Raw genomic sequence first — 16,574 nt, 5'->3', positions numbered from 1 at the left:
TAATTAATTAATTAATAAAAAAAAGTCCCACTAAAGTTATTTTCAGTTGCAGATAAAATAAATTATGAATCAAACTCCACTCAGATCTGACTGAATTAATGAACTCTGGTTTTCCTCCAACATTAAACTAATGAAGCTGAATAAATGCAGAACGCTGCTTTAAGGTAAATTCTGACTAAAATTAATGTTTCCTGATGTTCTGCTCAGACTTTAATAAACATTTACAGGATGTTTTTACACGTTTTCTGAGGAAGGAAACTGTCTGATGCACAAACTTCCTGTTTGACGATGGAGAAACCATCAGAGGAGGTTTATTTTCTGCTTTATTACGTCTTCAGTGAAGGAATCTTTAGAGGAAGCCGTAGAACTGAACGTTTCTCTGGTTTCTAAAGATGTCGTTTTTAAATGTTCCTTCAGACCAACGACACCAGAACTCGTTATTGTCTGATTTTTATTCCTCTATGTGGTCTGTGGTGAACAGAAACAGATCATTATGAAGCTCTGAATCCTTGCTAATGCTTAATCTGTATCCGTTACCGTGGCAACAGCAGCCACCATCACAAAAACAAACTTTCATCCCACAGCGATGAATTCACTTTTATAAGTGCTATGTCTAGATTTTCCCTTTTTTGTCATTGGTTTTTGTCGTTTATTTGCTCATTTTTGTCATTTCTCATCTTCTGTCATTTTGTATCAGTTTTGTGTATTTTTTTCTCTTTGTGGTCGTTTTGTCATTTTTGTTACAGTTCTTGTTATTTTGTGTCTTTATTTGGTCTTCTTTGTGTCGTTTGTCTCATGTTTGTCATTTTTTTGTCTCACCTCATAATTTTTTGTCGTTTTTTGTCTAATTTTGTGTCATTTGTCAAATTTTTTTGCCGTTGTTCCTCGTTTTATCATTTTTGTCTTGCTTTGTGTTGTCTTATTTTTTGTCATTTTGTGTTTCATTTCTTGTCACTTCGTGTCTTATATTCTTATTTTGAGTCTCATTTTTGTCATTTTGTGTCTCATTTTTGTTATTTTTTTTGTCTCATTTTTGTCATTTTCTGTTGCATTTTGCGGTTTTGTGTCTTGTTCATGTTGTTTCACATCTTTGTCTTAAAGTTTTGTCTCCTTTCTGTTATTTTGTCTAATTTTGGAACAAAATCCAGATTTATTCTTCAGACTGTGACGCCTGGATGGATGGTGATGCTTAATCTGTATCCGTTACCGTGGCAACAACAGCAACGATCAGATAAACAAACTTTTTATGAGCCGCTGCTTTGTTCTGTTGTTTTCTTTGAGTCTTTGTGGGGATTGTTGGGTTTTGTAATGTGTATTTTTATTATTTAACTTTAATTTTACAGTTTTTCACAGATTTTTCCTGTTTTGTTTTGTATAATACTCAATATAGTCCCAGAAAAAGTGTTAATTTGTTGTAACTATAAAAAACAATCAAACAAACAAACAACAGGCTGAAACTGTAAATAAAACTCACATCCAAAAATTATGACTATTATGATTCTAATAAAAATAAACTTTTCATTTTAGATCATTTATAGTAAAATATGTATTTATGTAAGGTTAAATATAGAAATCTTTTTCATGTTATTTGATGCTAGACGTGTAAATTTAGTCTATTTTTGTCGTTTTATTGACATTTTTGTGCATTTTTTCACAAATGCAGGAAAAAACAGTTGAGTAAACAGGAAAAAAAATCCACAAATGTACTTTTTTTTAAAACCATATCTCCATGCTGGGAGATTTCTATCTGCTGTGTAAACTTTTGCATCTATATTTCTGGTTATTTGTGACTTTTTTGTTATTTTGCTGCCGTTTTGGACCAAAAAAATCCATTTTATCCTTCTTTCCTTCATTCTAACTCTGTTTATTGTCAGTAAATCAGTGATCTGAATGATAAAGTTGATTTTCCAGCCTGTAAACACTGTGACTCTGTGATTTCTGAACCATCTGAAGGTAAAAATGACACAAAAACCACCTGTGATTGTTGCTTCAGTTCAAACGTGAGACTAAACATGAAAACTTCAGACTAGCAGCAGCAGAACAGAGTCTTTTTGTTTGTTGAGTCTTTTTCTTCTAACTATAAACCTATTTTTCTTCTTCATGTTGCCTCAGATCGATCAGTACGCTCAGACAGATCTGAAGAAAGGTCTGCAGCTGTTCGGCACCGAAGGAAACGTTGGATTAACCAACGCCTGGATGATCGTCCAGACCGACGTAAGAACAGAGTTCTCACTCTAAAGGGCTCTGGTTTTAATAACTTTACTGATATTTATCTAAAAAAGGGGCTTATTTAGAGCAAATTTACTGATATTTATCTAATAAAGGGGCTTATTTAGAGCAAATTTACTGATATTTATCTATTAAAGGGGTTTATTTATTGTAACTTGACTGATATTTATCTAATGAAGGGGTTTATTTAGAGTAAATTTACTGATATTTATCTACTGAAGGGGTTTATTTAGAGTAAATTTACTGATATTTATCTATTAAAGGGGTTTATTTATTGTAACTTTACTGATATTTATCTACTGAAGGGGTTTATTTAGAATAAATTTACTGTTACATTATTTCTATTTCTAAAGCAAATTCTAGTATTTTAAAGTCATTTCTTCTGTTTTTCTCCAGGTACATTTCTATTATATGACTGTAATTTAAATGGTTGCTAATTAATAATGCATCAGTGCTTTTTTTACATTTATTTTTCACTGAATTACAAGTAAATAATGATTAAAAGCAGCTGTTTTTGAGGTATTCACTAAAGGAAAACTTTCCTTTAAAGTTTTTTTTTTAAATTTTTCATGTTATAAGGTATTTCGTTTCACATTTTTGCTGCCGCTTTTTCTTTTTTAGTTTTTTTTTTGTTTTTTTGTTAGAGTTCTTGCTGTTTTGTGTCTTTTTTTGTCTAACTTTGTGTCGTTTGTCTAATTTTGTATTTTTTGTCTTGTTTCATGTTTTTTGTCTCATTTTTTGTCATTTTGTCTTGCTTTTTTTATTTTGTCTCTCATTTTTTGTGTCTCATTTGTGTCTCATTTTTGTCAAATTATTTGTCATTTTGTCTTATTTTTATTTTTTGTCAATTTTTTGTCATTTTGTCTCATTTTTATTATTTTTGTCAAATTTATCATTTTTTGTCTCACTTTGTCATTTTTGTCTCATTTTTGTTATTGTTTGTTATCGTTTTTGCTATTTTGAATCTCATTTTCCGTTTGTGTTTCGATGTTGTTTCATGTTTCTTCTGAAAGTTTTGTCTCTTTTCTGTTGTTCTGAGTCTCATTTATCTCATTTTGGAACAAAATCCAGATTTCTTACTCAGATTGTGACACATGGATGGATTTAAACTGATCTGGTGTCAGTTTTTACCAGAACTCAGATGTGTTTCTCCTCCTAAATGACATGATTCTATCTGCTGGACTGATGAAGTTCTGAGGATCAGAAATGATGGAAAAAAGTTTTTAAAAAATCCAAATTTACATCAACTCCTGTGCACTTTAAAGGCCTGTAACTCTGAGAATATCCACAGTATGAAGGTAGAACTTTGCTTCTTTAAATGAACTAAAGTTCCTGTAGATGGAGATTAAACACAGCTTGAGGTCTGAACGTCGCTGAACATTTAATGTTAACCTGAGTTCTGTTTATCAGGTTTATTATTCATGCTGACAGCTTCTAGTGCTTCTAGTTCTGTGTTCTGCAGCTCTGTGATCAGATTAAATCAGGAGTGAAATGGAAGATTTCACATTTTGGGTAAGAATTAGAATAAAACTCCACAGTCCTTCTAGTCCTTAATCCTCCTGTTGTCTTCATTTACAGGCACCAAAACATATTGTTCCCTTGTTTGAAAAAAATCCAAAAATTCAGCAAAAAAATTCCCCAAATTTCAAAACCTTCAGGAAGAAAATTCCAATAATTCCTTAAAAGTTTCCCTTATATATATATATATATATATATATATATATATATATATATATATATATATATATATATATATATATATATATGTATATATATATATATATATATATATACATAAAATCCCCCAAATTCTTGTAAATATTTTCAAAAAATGAGTAAATAAAAATCTTCCAAAAAATGCTAAAAATATCTAAAGTGATTCCATGTATATCAGTAAAACTTCTAATATTTTCTTAAGAACATTCACATAAAAATCAACCAAAATCCAGTGAATTTCATGAATGTTCTTAAGAAACTTTTTTCCACCAAAAAATGTTCAAAGATTTCCCAAAAATGTTGAAAATGTGAACATGAGAAGTTTCAGTGTGAAAATAATTTTTTTTTTTAATCACATTTTCAAACTTTAAAAAGGGACGACACAAGGGTTAAAAGGATCTGGACTTTTACAAGAAAAATAAAGTAAAATAGCAGAAATAAAACTGTGTAGATGTGAGACAGTGGAAGCTTTTTGCTGCTGTCAGAGATTAATGCAAACTTCCCAGGCTCTCTGAGGTAATCTCTGTCTTTGATGTGCCTCTTTCCCTCCTATTGTTTATATATTTAGATTTATTTTGCAGAGGAAACAGTGGTTTGGATGGAGGCTTCCTCTGGGGGACGTGGTGATGATCGGAGGCTCCTCTGGACCTCCGTCTTTATTGTTTTTCACTCCACAGATCCGCTGTCGGTGCTTGTAGTTCTGTTCTGTCAGCAGATGTGCAGAATGTTAGTGTCTGGAAGGCAGCAGGAATAATCCATCGCTATGCTAATGCCATGCTAATGCAGGTGAGGGTTTCAATTTGCAGCTTTTTTTCCTCCTGCATTCAGAATGACAGCACGAGGAGCTGCCATTTGAAATCTATGTGCATGAATGTGCACTTTTTCCCTCTTTGTGGGATCCGTGTGCACGTGTTCGGGTTCTGGCTGAGATGAAGGCCGATCTAAAAGCCAGCTCTCATTCTGTCGCTCCACTCCAGAGCTTCTCTTCTTTCCTGCTGAGTCACTGAATGGATGAAACTGACGCCTGAAGCTCAACGCAACTTCATTAACGGACACTTCTGGAGAAACATCAGACGGTCCAAAGACACCAGAAGAACACATTAAAATCAGACAAATCTGTAAAAAAAAATCACCAGCAGACCTCCTCAGAATCAGCTGGTCATTTTTCTATTTAATAATCAGAGTTCTACCTTCATACTGTGAATATTTCCAGAGTTTCAGGTCCTTGAAGATGCAAAACGACCACAAAAAGACCCAAACTACAACAAACAGATGCAAAATCAGCACAAAAAAATTCCTAATTTCCACAAAAAAAAACACATAAAGTGTCTAAATCACGGCAAACAGGGTCCAAACTACCACACAAAGACACAAAATCAGCACAAAAAGACACAGAATCAGCAGGAAAAAAAAGCAAAATTACCACAAAAAGGCCCAAAATACCACAAGATGACCTCAAATCACCACTAAAAGATATATGATTACCACAAACAGTGGAAAATCACTACAAAAACACACAAAATCAACACAAAAAGACAAAAAATCTCCACAAAAAGACACAAAATCTCCACAAAAAGACAAAATCTCCACCAAAAGAAGTGAAATGACCACAAAGAACCATCTGGTTCTTCATCTCCAGTAACTTTATCAATGATCAGAGTTCTACCTTCAAACTGAGAATATTTACAGTTCCAGGTCCAGATTTATCACTTCTTAATGGACTTTTTCCATCATTTCTGAGCCTCAGAACTTCATCAGTCCAGCAGATAGAATCATGACATTTAGGAGGAAAAACACATCTGAGTTCTGGTAAAAACTGACACCAGATCAGTTTAAATCCATCCAGGTGTCTCAGATGATGATGCTCCATCATGATGCTTTACATCTGGCTAAATCTGGTTTTTGTTCCAAGAAAAAAAAAAAAAAAACACAAGCAAGACAAAAAAAAAAAAAAAATGTGACACAAAATGGCAAAAGAAGACAAAAAGGAGAAAAATTAGACAAAAAAGCAAAAAAATTTACAGAAAAGAACCAAAATGAGACAACAAATGAAAAAGAGACAAAAAACAACAAAATTGAGACAAAAATGAGAAAAAATGACAAAAATGAGACACAAAATGCTAAAAAAAAATTGACATACCAGACACAAAACAATAAAAAAAAATTAGATAAACAACAAGGACAAGAAAAAAAAACTCAAACAAAAATCAGTTTTGCATCCATCCAGCTGTTGCAAAACTACCTGGACGTGTTTCTGTTTTCTGATTGACAGTTTGACCACAGAAAAACGCAAAACAGCCACAAAAAGATAAAAAAAAATTTTTAAAAAAACAAAAGAAAGACACACAAAAAGGTAAAATGCTCCTTTGATTGTCTCTAACTGTTCTGACCAACCTTCTATTTATATGAGTCTTAAAGTTTACCCAGAAGTCACTTATTAAAGTTTTCTCTGGAGAATTAGTGAAGTGGTGACATTACTGGAAGAGACACGTTGATTAGAAAGTTATTTATGAAAAATTACAAACAAATCTAGCAGAAAATAAGTTTCCTTTGACCTGAGGAAACAGTTTAGTGGCATAGAAACATCATTTATTGTTGAGAACCGACGATTTTCCTCTTGGTCTGAAATAAATTGTATTAATTTTAGTTTAATTTAGTGTTCAGACTGTGACCTGGATGGATGGAAAACTGATGTTTGTCTGAGTTTTTGTAGTTATTTTTGTCTTGTTTGTGTCGTTTATCTCATATCTTTTGTCTTGTTTGTGTCGTTTATCTAATATTTTTTGTCATTTTGTGTCTTGTATGCCTAATTTTGTCAATTTTTTGAATCATTTTTGTCGTTTTGCGTCTCTGTATACCCATTTCATGTCTCGTTTTTCTTGTGTTATGACATTTTGTGTCTTGTTTTCCTGTTTTGTGTTGTTTTTTGACTCGTTTTTGTCTTTTATTGTGATGTTTTGATTGTTTTACGTGTCTTTGGGGCAGTTCTGTCTCTTTGTGACATGAAATTATGATACATCCCATAATATTGATGCCCAAACTTGGTTATAGAAAAAACAAACAAAACAGATTTATTCTTTGGACTGTGACACCTTGATGGATGGAATACTCTGAGCTTTTGTTTGACTTTTTTTGTCTTGTCTTTGTCGTTTATCTCAGTTTTTTGCTTGTTTTGTGTCTTGTATGTCTAGTTTTGTCAGATTTTATCATTTTGTATCTCATTGTTGTCAAATTTTTGTTGTTCATTGTCTCATTTTTAAAATTTTTTGTCACATTTTTGTTGTTTTGTCACATTTTTTCTCATTTTTTTCTATTTTTGTCCCATTTTGTTGTTTTTTGTCACATTTTTTTAAACTTTTGTCTCATTTTTGTCATTTTTTCCTCATTTTTGTTGTTTTTGTCTCTTTTAGCATTTTTTGTCTCATTTTTGTTGTTTCTGTAACTTTTTTTGTTTCATTTTTGTCTTGTCAATTTTTGTCTCATTTTTCTGTTTTTTCTTTTCATTTTTTGTCTCATTTTTGCATTTTTTTCTTTTCATTTTTTGTCAGATTCTTTCATTTTTGTTTCATTTTTGTCATTTCTCTTGTCTAATTGTTTTTATTTATGTTTCATTGTCTCATTTTTGTCTCATTTTTGTTTTTTCTTTTCATTTTTTGTCTCATTTTTGTTTCATTTTTATTGTTTCCAGTTGTCGTTTCTGTTGTCTAACTTTTTTAAATTTTTGTTTTATTGTCTCATTTTTGTCTCATTTTTGTCATTTGTGTCATTTTTGTTGTGTTGTTGTCTCATTTTTGCCCTTTTTTGTGCAGTTTTGTCTTTTTTTGCCACATTTGTCGCTTTTTTGTCTCGCTTGTGTTTTCTTTTGTCGTTAAGTGTCTTGCTTTTTTCATCGTTTACTGTCTCGTTTATGTTGTTTCACGTCTCTTTCTGAAAATTTTGTCTCCTTTCTGATGTTTTGAGTCTCATTTGTGTAATTTTGTCTCATAAATTTAGATTTAAATTTAGGTTTTTGTTCCAAAAGAACAGCTTTTTTAAAACAGATTGAACAGATGTGAAGCATGGTGGTGGCGGCATCATGATGTGAAGCACGGTGGTGGCATCATCATGACGTGAAACATGGAGGTGGCAGCATCATGATGTGAAGCATGGTGGTGGCGGCATCATGATGTGAAGCATGGTGGTGGCAGCATCATGATGTGAAGCATGGTGGTGGCAGCATCATGATGTGAAACGTGGTGGAAGCATCATGATGTGAAGCATGGTGGTGGCATCATGATGTGAAGCATGGTGGTGGCAGCATCATGATGTGAAGCATGGTGGTGGCAGCATCATGATGTGAAGCATGGTGGTGGCAGCATCATGATGTGAAGCATGGTGGTGGCAGCATCATGATGTGAAGCATGGTTGTGGCAGCATCATGATGTGAAGCACGGTGGTGGCATCATCATGATGTGAAGCACGGTGGTGGCAACATCATGATGTGAAGCATGGTGGCAGCATCATGATGTGAAGCATGGTGGTGGCAGCATCATGATGTGAAGCATGGTGGTGGCAGCATCATGATGTGAAGCATGGTGGTGGCAGCATCATCATGATGTGAAGCATGGTGGTGGCAGCATCATGATGTGAAGCACGGTGGTGGCAGCATCATGATGTGAAGCACGGTGGTGGCAGCATCATGATGTGAAGCACGGTGGTGGCAGCATCATGATGTGAAGCACGGTGGTGGCAGCATCATGATGTGAAGCACGGTGGTGGCAGCATCATGATGTGAAGCACGGTGGTGGCAGCATCATGATGTGAAGCACGGTGGTGGCAGCATCACGATGTGAAGCACGGTGGTGGCAGCATCATGATGTGAAGCACGGTGGTGGCAGCATCATGATGTGAAGCACGGTGGTGGCAGTATCATGATGTGAAGCATGGAGGTGGCAGCATCATGATGTGAAGTATGGTGGTGGCAGCATCATGAGGTGAAGCATGGTGGTGGCAGCATCATGATGTTCTCCTACTAAATGTCATGAGTCTTTCTGCTGTACTGATGAAGCTCGGAGGTTCAGAAGTGATGAAACATTGATTTAAACATCTGATTTTTCCTCCATTCCACCACTAGGTCTCATTTTCTACTACGACTCCTTCCATGTGGTTTCAGGTTGATTGATTTTTCATAGGAACCAGATAAACGGCATAATAATAAAACTTTACAGGTCGGCTCTGCTTGTTAACTTTCCAAGGTGACATAGTCTGAATATCCCGACAGTTTTAACCTCCGATCTGCTCTCCGGCTTTTACAACCGCTGCTGATTTGAATTCCTCCGAACTTTGTGATGAATTGCAAACCAGATCGTTGTTTGAGCGGCTGAGCGGCTTCTTAAATTAACGCCGGGTTGGGATTCGCTGCACGGAGCCACTCCTGTGTGGAATTAAAGATGAACTAAACATCGGCAGCACTTCATCAGTCTGAGAGCTGCTGCTGATGAAGTGGATCAAGGTGGAAGTCATGATCTCCTGTCAGAAATCTATCAGCAGTCAGATGGTGGAAGAAGGAAATATCGCAAGGTTTCAGACAGATGTGATGAAGAAAAGCAGCTGAATACCACATGTTTGTTTTTCTGCATTGAATTACCCAGTAAATCTGATTCATTTGATGTTTGTTTGCTGCTAAAATGTGACAAAAAAACAACAAAAATGGACAAAAAATTGCAAAAAATTGCAAAAAAAACCCTAAAATGTGACAACTGACAAAAATAAGACAAAAACATGACAAGAAATGACAGAAATGAGATTAAAAAAACGACAAAAGCCGACAAAAATGAGACAAATATAAAAATAAATAAGACAACACAAGTGAGACAAAAAAATGACAAAAATGAGACAAAAATGACAAAAATGAGACTCAAAACTACAAAAATGAGAGACTAAATGACAGAAATGAGACAAAAATGACAAAATTGAGAAAAAACAACAAAAATGAGATAAAAATGACAAAAAACCCAAATATGAGACAAAATCAACAAAAATGAGACAAAAATGTGACAAAAAACTACAAAAATGAGACACTAAATGACAGTAATGAGACAAAATGAAAAAATGACAAAAATGTGGAAAAGAATGACAAAAATATAGACAAAAATGACACAAAAATGACTAAAATGACAAAAATAGACAAAAATGACAACAATTAGACACTAAATGACAGAAATAAGACAAAAAACGACAAAAATGAAAAAAATGCAAAAACAACAAAAATGAGACAAAAAACGACAAAAATAAGTTAGAAATTACAAAAATGTGACAAGAAATGACATAAATGTGACAAAAAATGACAAAAATTATACAAAAATGACAAAGATAAAAAATGGCAAATATGAGACAAAAAAGACAGAAATGAGACAAAAAAATTTATACAAACGAGACCAAAAAAATGACGAAAATGAGAGACTAAATGATTTAAAATCAGACATAGAAGACACAATACAACCAAAAAATTGAGACAAAAAATCCCAAACAAAAGCTCAGTTTACCATCCAGGTGTCACAATCTGAAGAATAAATCTGGTTTCTGTTCATTTCCTCTATACTGGTAAACTGGGACTGGATGAATTATTCTCTCCAGTAAATCTCATTCATTCGCTGCTGATTAAAGCTCCATTTGTTGTGTTTTTTTCTACAGTTTCGCTGCTGTGGCGTCACAAACCACACGGACTGGTTCGAGGTCTACAACGCCACCCGGGTTCCAGACTCCTGCTGCCTGGAGTACAGCGACAACTGTGGCCTGGACAACCCTGGGACCTGGTGGACGGCGGTGAGTTCAGAAAAGTACTCATTTAGACACTGACTGAAAAAAAAATGATCATAAATAAATATTACAATAAATAAATAGGAATTCCTTGTTTCTTTATTTTTTCACAAAATAGGAGCAGATTTGTAAAATATTCACATTAAATTGTAATAGAAGTAATCAGTTATTGTTTTTTTTGTTTTAGTTTTAACTGTACTTTAATCAGAAAAAATATCTGAATTTTATAAATATTTTCCAAAATTTGAAAAAAAAATCATGTACTGTATATTAAAGATTAAAATACTGTATAAACTTTCATTTTACAGATTTTCCCAATTTTGCTCAATTATTGATAATATCCAATAAAATCACAGAAAAAACATCTTAATATACGTGTTTATTGTTAAAAATATTGTATTGTACTTTTACAAATCATAGTTTGTCTTTTTACAGTTAACGGCCATAATAATGCACTATTTTACTCTATTTAAATCCTTATTTTACAGATATTTGGCATTATTTTTACAGTATTCTGCCATTTTTAACAGTTCTTCTGCCACTTTTGCTGCCAAATTTTCACAATTTTTTACTGGATTTTATTTATTTACTTACAAAATATTCAAAATACACATCCAAAGATCCAAACACACAAAATAAAACTGAAAGTACATATTTCTCTTAATGGTGATTTGTACCGTTGAAAATCCAAATCTGTGCTATCAGATAGCAGCATAATCAATACTTAATGCATTTATACTTTCCCTCCTACAAGTTTCATCTCCTGAAAAACAACTCGGCTCATCAATATTTAAATCCAACAGAACCATTCCTCAGTAAAAAAAAAGAAGGCGTTTGAACTTTGGCTGTGGCTCTCGGCCTCGAACAGCAGGACTCAGATTCATATTCATCAGTGCTGATACTGAATTAATCACTCCTGGACCCGCCGCTGCTGCTGCTGCTGCTGCTGCTGCTGCTGCTGTTGTTTAATTAGTGGCGTATTTTTGATTTTTAATGGCTGCAGTGGACGCTGGACTGTTGTTGGACGCTGCTGGAAGCTCAGTTATCCGTTAATTCCTGAGCTAAATCTGTGTTTCTGCTGCAGATAGAATGCTGTGAATCCTGGGGGTGAAGTGGATGAAAGGGTTGATCACGAAACGGAGCTGAATGCTGATGAGTGAAGCTCGTCTGTAATCTGAGCAGAGGTTTGCATCAGTCAACAGAGGAAATAAAACGACATGATTAGCACAGGTTAATGAGTATGCAGCTCTGGTGTTTCTGTGTAAATGGATTAATCTGCGCTGGAAGTTGTTGCAGAGCTAATTGGGTGTGTTGAGATAATATGTAGGGACAGCTGGTATTAATTACACATTCATGGGAGCTGGAACTGCTCCACCTACTTGTGACCTGACGCTTTAATTCTCGTCATTACGGCTCTGAAGTGAACATGAGAGCGACTGCCTGTAAACCGCTCGTTAGCGCCGTCAGTCGAAGCTCGATGTGTTTAGAGCCAAAACTGAAGAAGGAATGTTTTTCCTGCATTTATTTCTAAACTCTTGGAGAAAACTGTTTGTATTGCACTGCTGCTTGCATCAGGTTCCTGGAGGAACATCCTGTGAAAAGTGACAGTTTTTCACTGTAACTTTTTGTTAAGCACGGCGGTGGCGGCATCATGACGTGAAGCATAGCGGTGGCGGCATAATGACATGAAGCATGGTGGTGGCGGCATCATGACGTGAAGCATAGCGGTGGCGGCATAATGACGTGAACCATGGTGATGGCAGCATCATAATGTGAAGCATGGTGGTGGCAGCATCATGATGTGAAACATGGTGGTGGCAGCATCATAATGTGAAGCATGGTGGTGGCAGCATCATGATGTGAAGCATGGTGGTGGCAGCATCATGATGTGAAGCATGGTGGTGGCAGCATCATAATGTGAAACATGGTGGTGGCAGCATCATAATGTGAAACATGGTGGTGGCAGCATCATGATGTGATGCATGGTGGTGGCAGCATCATGATATGAAGCATGGTGGTGGCAGCATCATGATGTGACACGTGGTGGCAGCATCATGATATGAAGCATGGTGGTGGCAGCATCATGATGTGAAGCACGGTGGTGGCAGCATCATGATGTGAAGCATGGTGGTGGCAGCATCATAATGTGAAGCATGGTGGTGGCAGCATCATGATGTGAAGCATGGTGGTGGCAGCATCATAATGTGAAGCATGGTGGTGGCAGCATCATGATGTGAAGCATGGTGGTGGCAGCATCATGATGTGAAGCATGGTGGTGGCAGCATCAGTATCAGGAAGTCAAATTAAGTAGCACAGCAGCATTTTACTGTCTTTAAACAACCTGTTCTCTGCAGGAAATGCCACTAAATTGAAGTAAAACTCTGATTTTTCTCATCCTGTGTGAAAGTGCTTCACAAAATAAAGACTTGAGGGTTAATTTCTAAATCAGACGAGGTCCATCGGTGGGAATAATCCCATTAAAGTCGGGATCCTGACTCCGTAGATCAGTTTGCAAAGGTTGAACTTGGTGAGTTTCCTGTACAGTAAATAAAACACGCCAGATGTTGGTTTTCAAACATCCAGACTGAATAAATATGGAAATCTGCTTCACTCTGAAGTCAGAGTTTCCACTCCGGTGTGAAGCTGCAGAGATTTAAAGTGAAAACAGACACTTTTCGTCTTTTAAAGAGTCGAGTGTAGATCATGTACATCATCCTGAATAATGAGGCGACGACGTCTGGAGAGTGACTTTAACAAATAAACGCATTTAGCTGAGAAAGCATGTCAGAATGAATCTAAATCAGCATTAAGGTGTTTTCTCTGCTGTAACACAACAAGACAAACCAACAGCAGCAGGAGGATCACAAACACACAAACAATATGTTAGCTTCAGATAGACGGATATAAAACAGCCAGCAGCTAGAACATGAATATATATGAAATATTGATTTTACCACAGAGGGAGTCGTGTCTATGAGATGATTCTGGTATCAAATGTAGGTCAGAATTATCATTTCATCGTCTAGAACTTCTTCTGACCAACCAACTATCACACATTATGATATGAACATTGAGTTTCCATCGTCTTTAGATGGAATTATTCAAAAATTGTTGACAGTTACTGAAAAACTTGTTCTAAATGACGCGAAAGTCATGCAGAATCACATAAAAACTGGTTCAAAATTACTCAATATTGTTAAAAAACACTGGTAAATCGTCCAAAATTACTTCAAAATTGTTTAAAAAAAAAAATAACTAAAAACTGTGTAAAAAGCACTCCTTTCGTGGTCTATAATTGTTCTGAGCAAACACCTACCAACATTATGATGAGGGCATTGAGTTTTCACTGTCTTGAGATGGAATTATTATAAAAAAATTGTTGACAGTTATTTCAAAATTAGTTCTAAATGACACAAAAGTCATCCAAAATGATATAAAAACATGTCCAAAATTATTTAATATTGTTCAAAATAACACGTAAATCCTCCAAAATGACTTAAAAATGTTTTAAAAAAAGTCTAAAAACTGTCAAACACTTAAAACTTCTTTAAATGATAAAAAATTATCCCAAATTACCCAAACGTGTACAAAAGCAGTCAAACGTTGTCCAAGTGAACTCAATATTTGTTCTGAAATCATACAAAATTTTGTCCAAAACTAGTTTTTATTTTGCTAGAACTTCTGCTGACCAACCACTTCCCAACATTATGATGAGGGCATTGAATTTTCATCGTCTTTAAATGGAATTATTCAAAAACTGTTGACCGTTAGTTCAAAATTGGTTCCAAATGACACAAAGGTCATCCAAAATCACATAAAAACGTGTCCAAAATTACTCAATATTGTTCAAAATAGCATGTAAATTTCCAAAATTGGTTAAAAAATAACAAAAAACTGTCCAAAAGTCCTTAAAAACTTCTTCAAATAATAGAAAATCATCCAAAATTACCCAAATGTGTACAAAAGCAGTCAAACTTTGTCCAAGTGGACTCAACATTTGTTTAAAAATCATATGAAAATCTGTCCAAAATGAAAGAACATTGATCCAAAACATTTTTTTTTTTATTTTGCTGTAACTTGTTCTGACCAACCACCTACCAACATGCTGATATGAGCCTTAAAGTTTACCCACAATGACCCAGACTCTGAAGTCAACTAGTAGAAGGTTCTTTGGTCTGAGGAGACCAGGATGGAGCTTTTTGAACATCAGACCAAATGATATGTTTGGTGGACACCAAACACTGAACATCATCTCAAAGACACCATCGCCACTGTGATGCACAGTAGTGGCAGCATCATGATGTGAAGCATGGTGGTGGCAGCATCATGATGTGAAGCATGGTGGTGGCAGCATCATGAAGTGAAGCACGGTGGTGGCAGCATCATGATGTGAAGCATGGTGGTGGCAGCATCATGATATGAAACATGGTGGTGGCAGCATCATAATGTGAAGCATGGTGGTGGCAACATCATGATGTGAAGCATGGAGGTGGCAGCATCATGATGTGAAGCATGGAGGTGGCAGTATCATATATGAAGCATGGTGGTGGCAGCATCATGATGTGAAGCATGGTGGTGGCAGCATCATGATGTGAAGCATGGTGGTGGCAGCATCATGATGTGAAGCATGGTGGTGGCAGCATCATGAGGTGAAGCATGGAGGTGGCAGCATCATGATGTGAAGCACGGTGGTGGCAGCATCATGATGTGAAGCACGGTGGTGGCAGCATCATGATGTGAAGCATGGTGGTGGCAGCATCATGATGTGAAGCATGGTGGTGGCAGCATCATGAAGTGAAGCACGGTGGTGGCAGCATCATGATGTGAAGCATGGTGGTGGCAGCATCATGATGTGAAGCATGGTGGTGGCAGCATCATGATGTGAAGCATGGTGGTGGCAGCATCATGAAGTGAAGCACGGTGGTGGCAGCATCATGATGTGAAGCATGGTGGTGGCAGCATCATGATATGAAACATGGTGGTGGCAGCATCATAATGTGAAGCATGGTGGTGGCAACATCATGATGTGAAGCATGGTGGTGGCAGCATCATGATGTGAAGCATGGTGGTGGCAGCATCATGATGTGAAGCATGGTGGTGGCAGCATCATGACATGAAGCATGGAGGTGGCAGCATCATGATGTGAAGCATGGTGGTGGCAGCATCATGATGTGAAGCATGGTGGTGGCAGCATCATGATGTGAAGCATGGTGGTGGCAGCATCATGAGGTGAAGCATGGAGGTGGCAGCATCATGATGTGAAGCATGGTGGTGGCAGCATCATAATGTGAAGCATGGAGGTGGCAACATCATGATGTAAAGCATGGTGGTGGCAGCATCATATATGAAGCATGGTGGTGGCAGCATCATGATGTGAAGCATGGAGGTGGCAGCATCATATATGAAGCATGGTGGTGGCAGCATCATGATGTGAAGCACGGTGGTGGCAGCATCATGATGTGAAGCACGGTGGTGGCAGCATCATGATGTGAAGCATGGTGGTGGCAGCATCATGATGTGAAGCATGGTGGTGGCAGCATCATGACATGAAGCATGGAGGTGGCAGCATCATGATGTGAAGCATGGTGGTGGCAGCATCATGATGTGAAGCATGGTGGTGGCAGCATCATGATGTGAAGCATGGTGGTGGCAGCATCATGAGGTGAAGCATGGAGGTGGCAGTATCATGATGTGAAGCATGGTGGTGGCAGCATCATAATGTGAAGCATGGAGGTGGCAACATCATGATGTAAAGCATGGTGGTGGCAGCATCATATATGAAGCATGGTGGTGGCAGCATCATGATGTGAAGCATGGAGGTGGCAGCATCA

At 36.5% G+C, this 16,574-nt stretch overlaps 1 protein-coding gene across 3 annotated transcripts in view; it reads left to right on the top strand.

Annotated features, from left to right (window-relative positions):
- Positions 1 to 16,574, top strand: part of tspan4a (tetraspanin 4a) — a 180,056-nt gene that overhangs the window by 146,418 nt on the left and 17,064 nt on the right. For 2 of the 3 annotated variants that reach the window (XM_055009581.1, XM_055009575.1), the window contains 2 exons: positions 2,113 to 2,214; positions 10,618 to 10,749. In XM_055009581.1, the coding sequence (XP_054865556.1) occupies positions 2,113 to 2,214; positions 10,618 to 10,749 (234 nt within the window). The remainder of the gene's footprint in view (positions 1 to 2,112; positions 2,215 to 10,617; positions 10,750 to 16,574) is intronic. The other variant, XM_055009576.1, reaches the window with a different exon arrangement.

This window comes from Amphiprion ocellaris, chromosome 1, assembly GCF_022539595.1.
Source record: "Amphiprion ocellaris isolate individual 3 ecotype Okinawa chromosome 1, ASM2253959v1, whole genome shotgun sequence".
NCBI classification, from domain to species: Eukaryota; Metazoa; Chordata; class Actinopteri; family Pomacentridae; genus Amphiprion; species Amphiprion ocellaris.
This window is presented reverse-complemented; position numbering and strand designations above follow the sequence as displayed.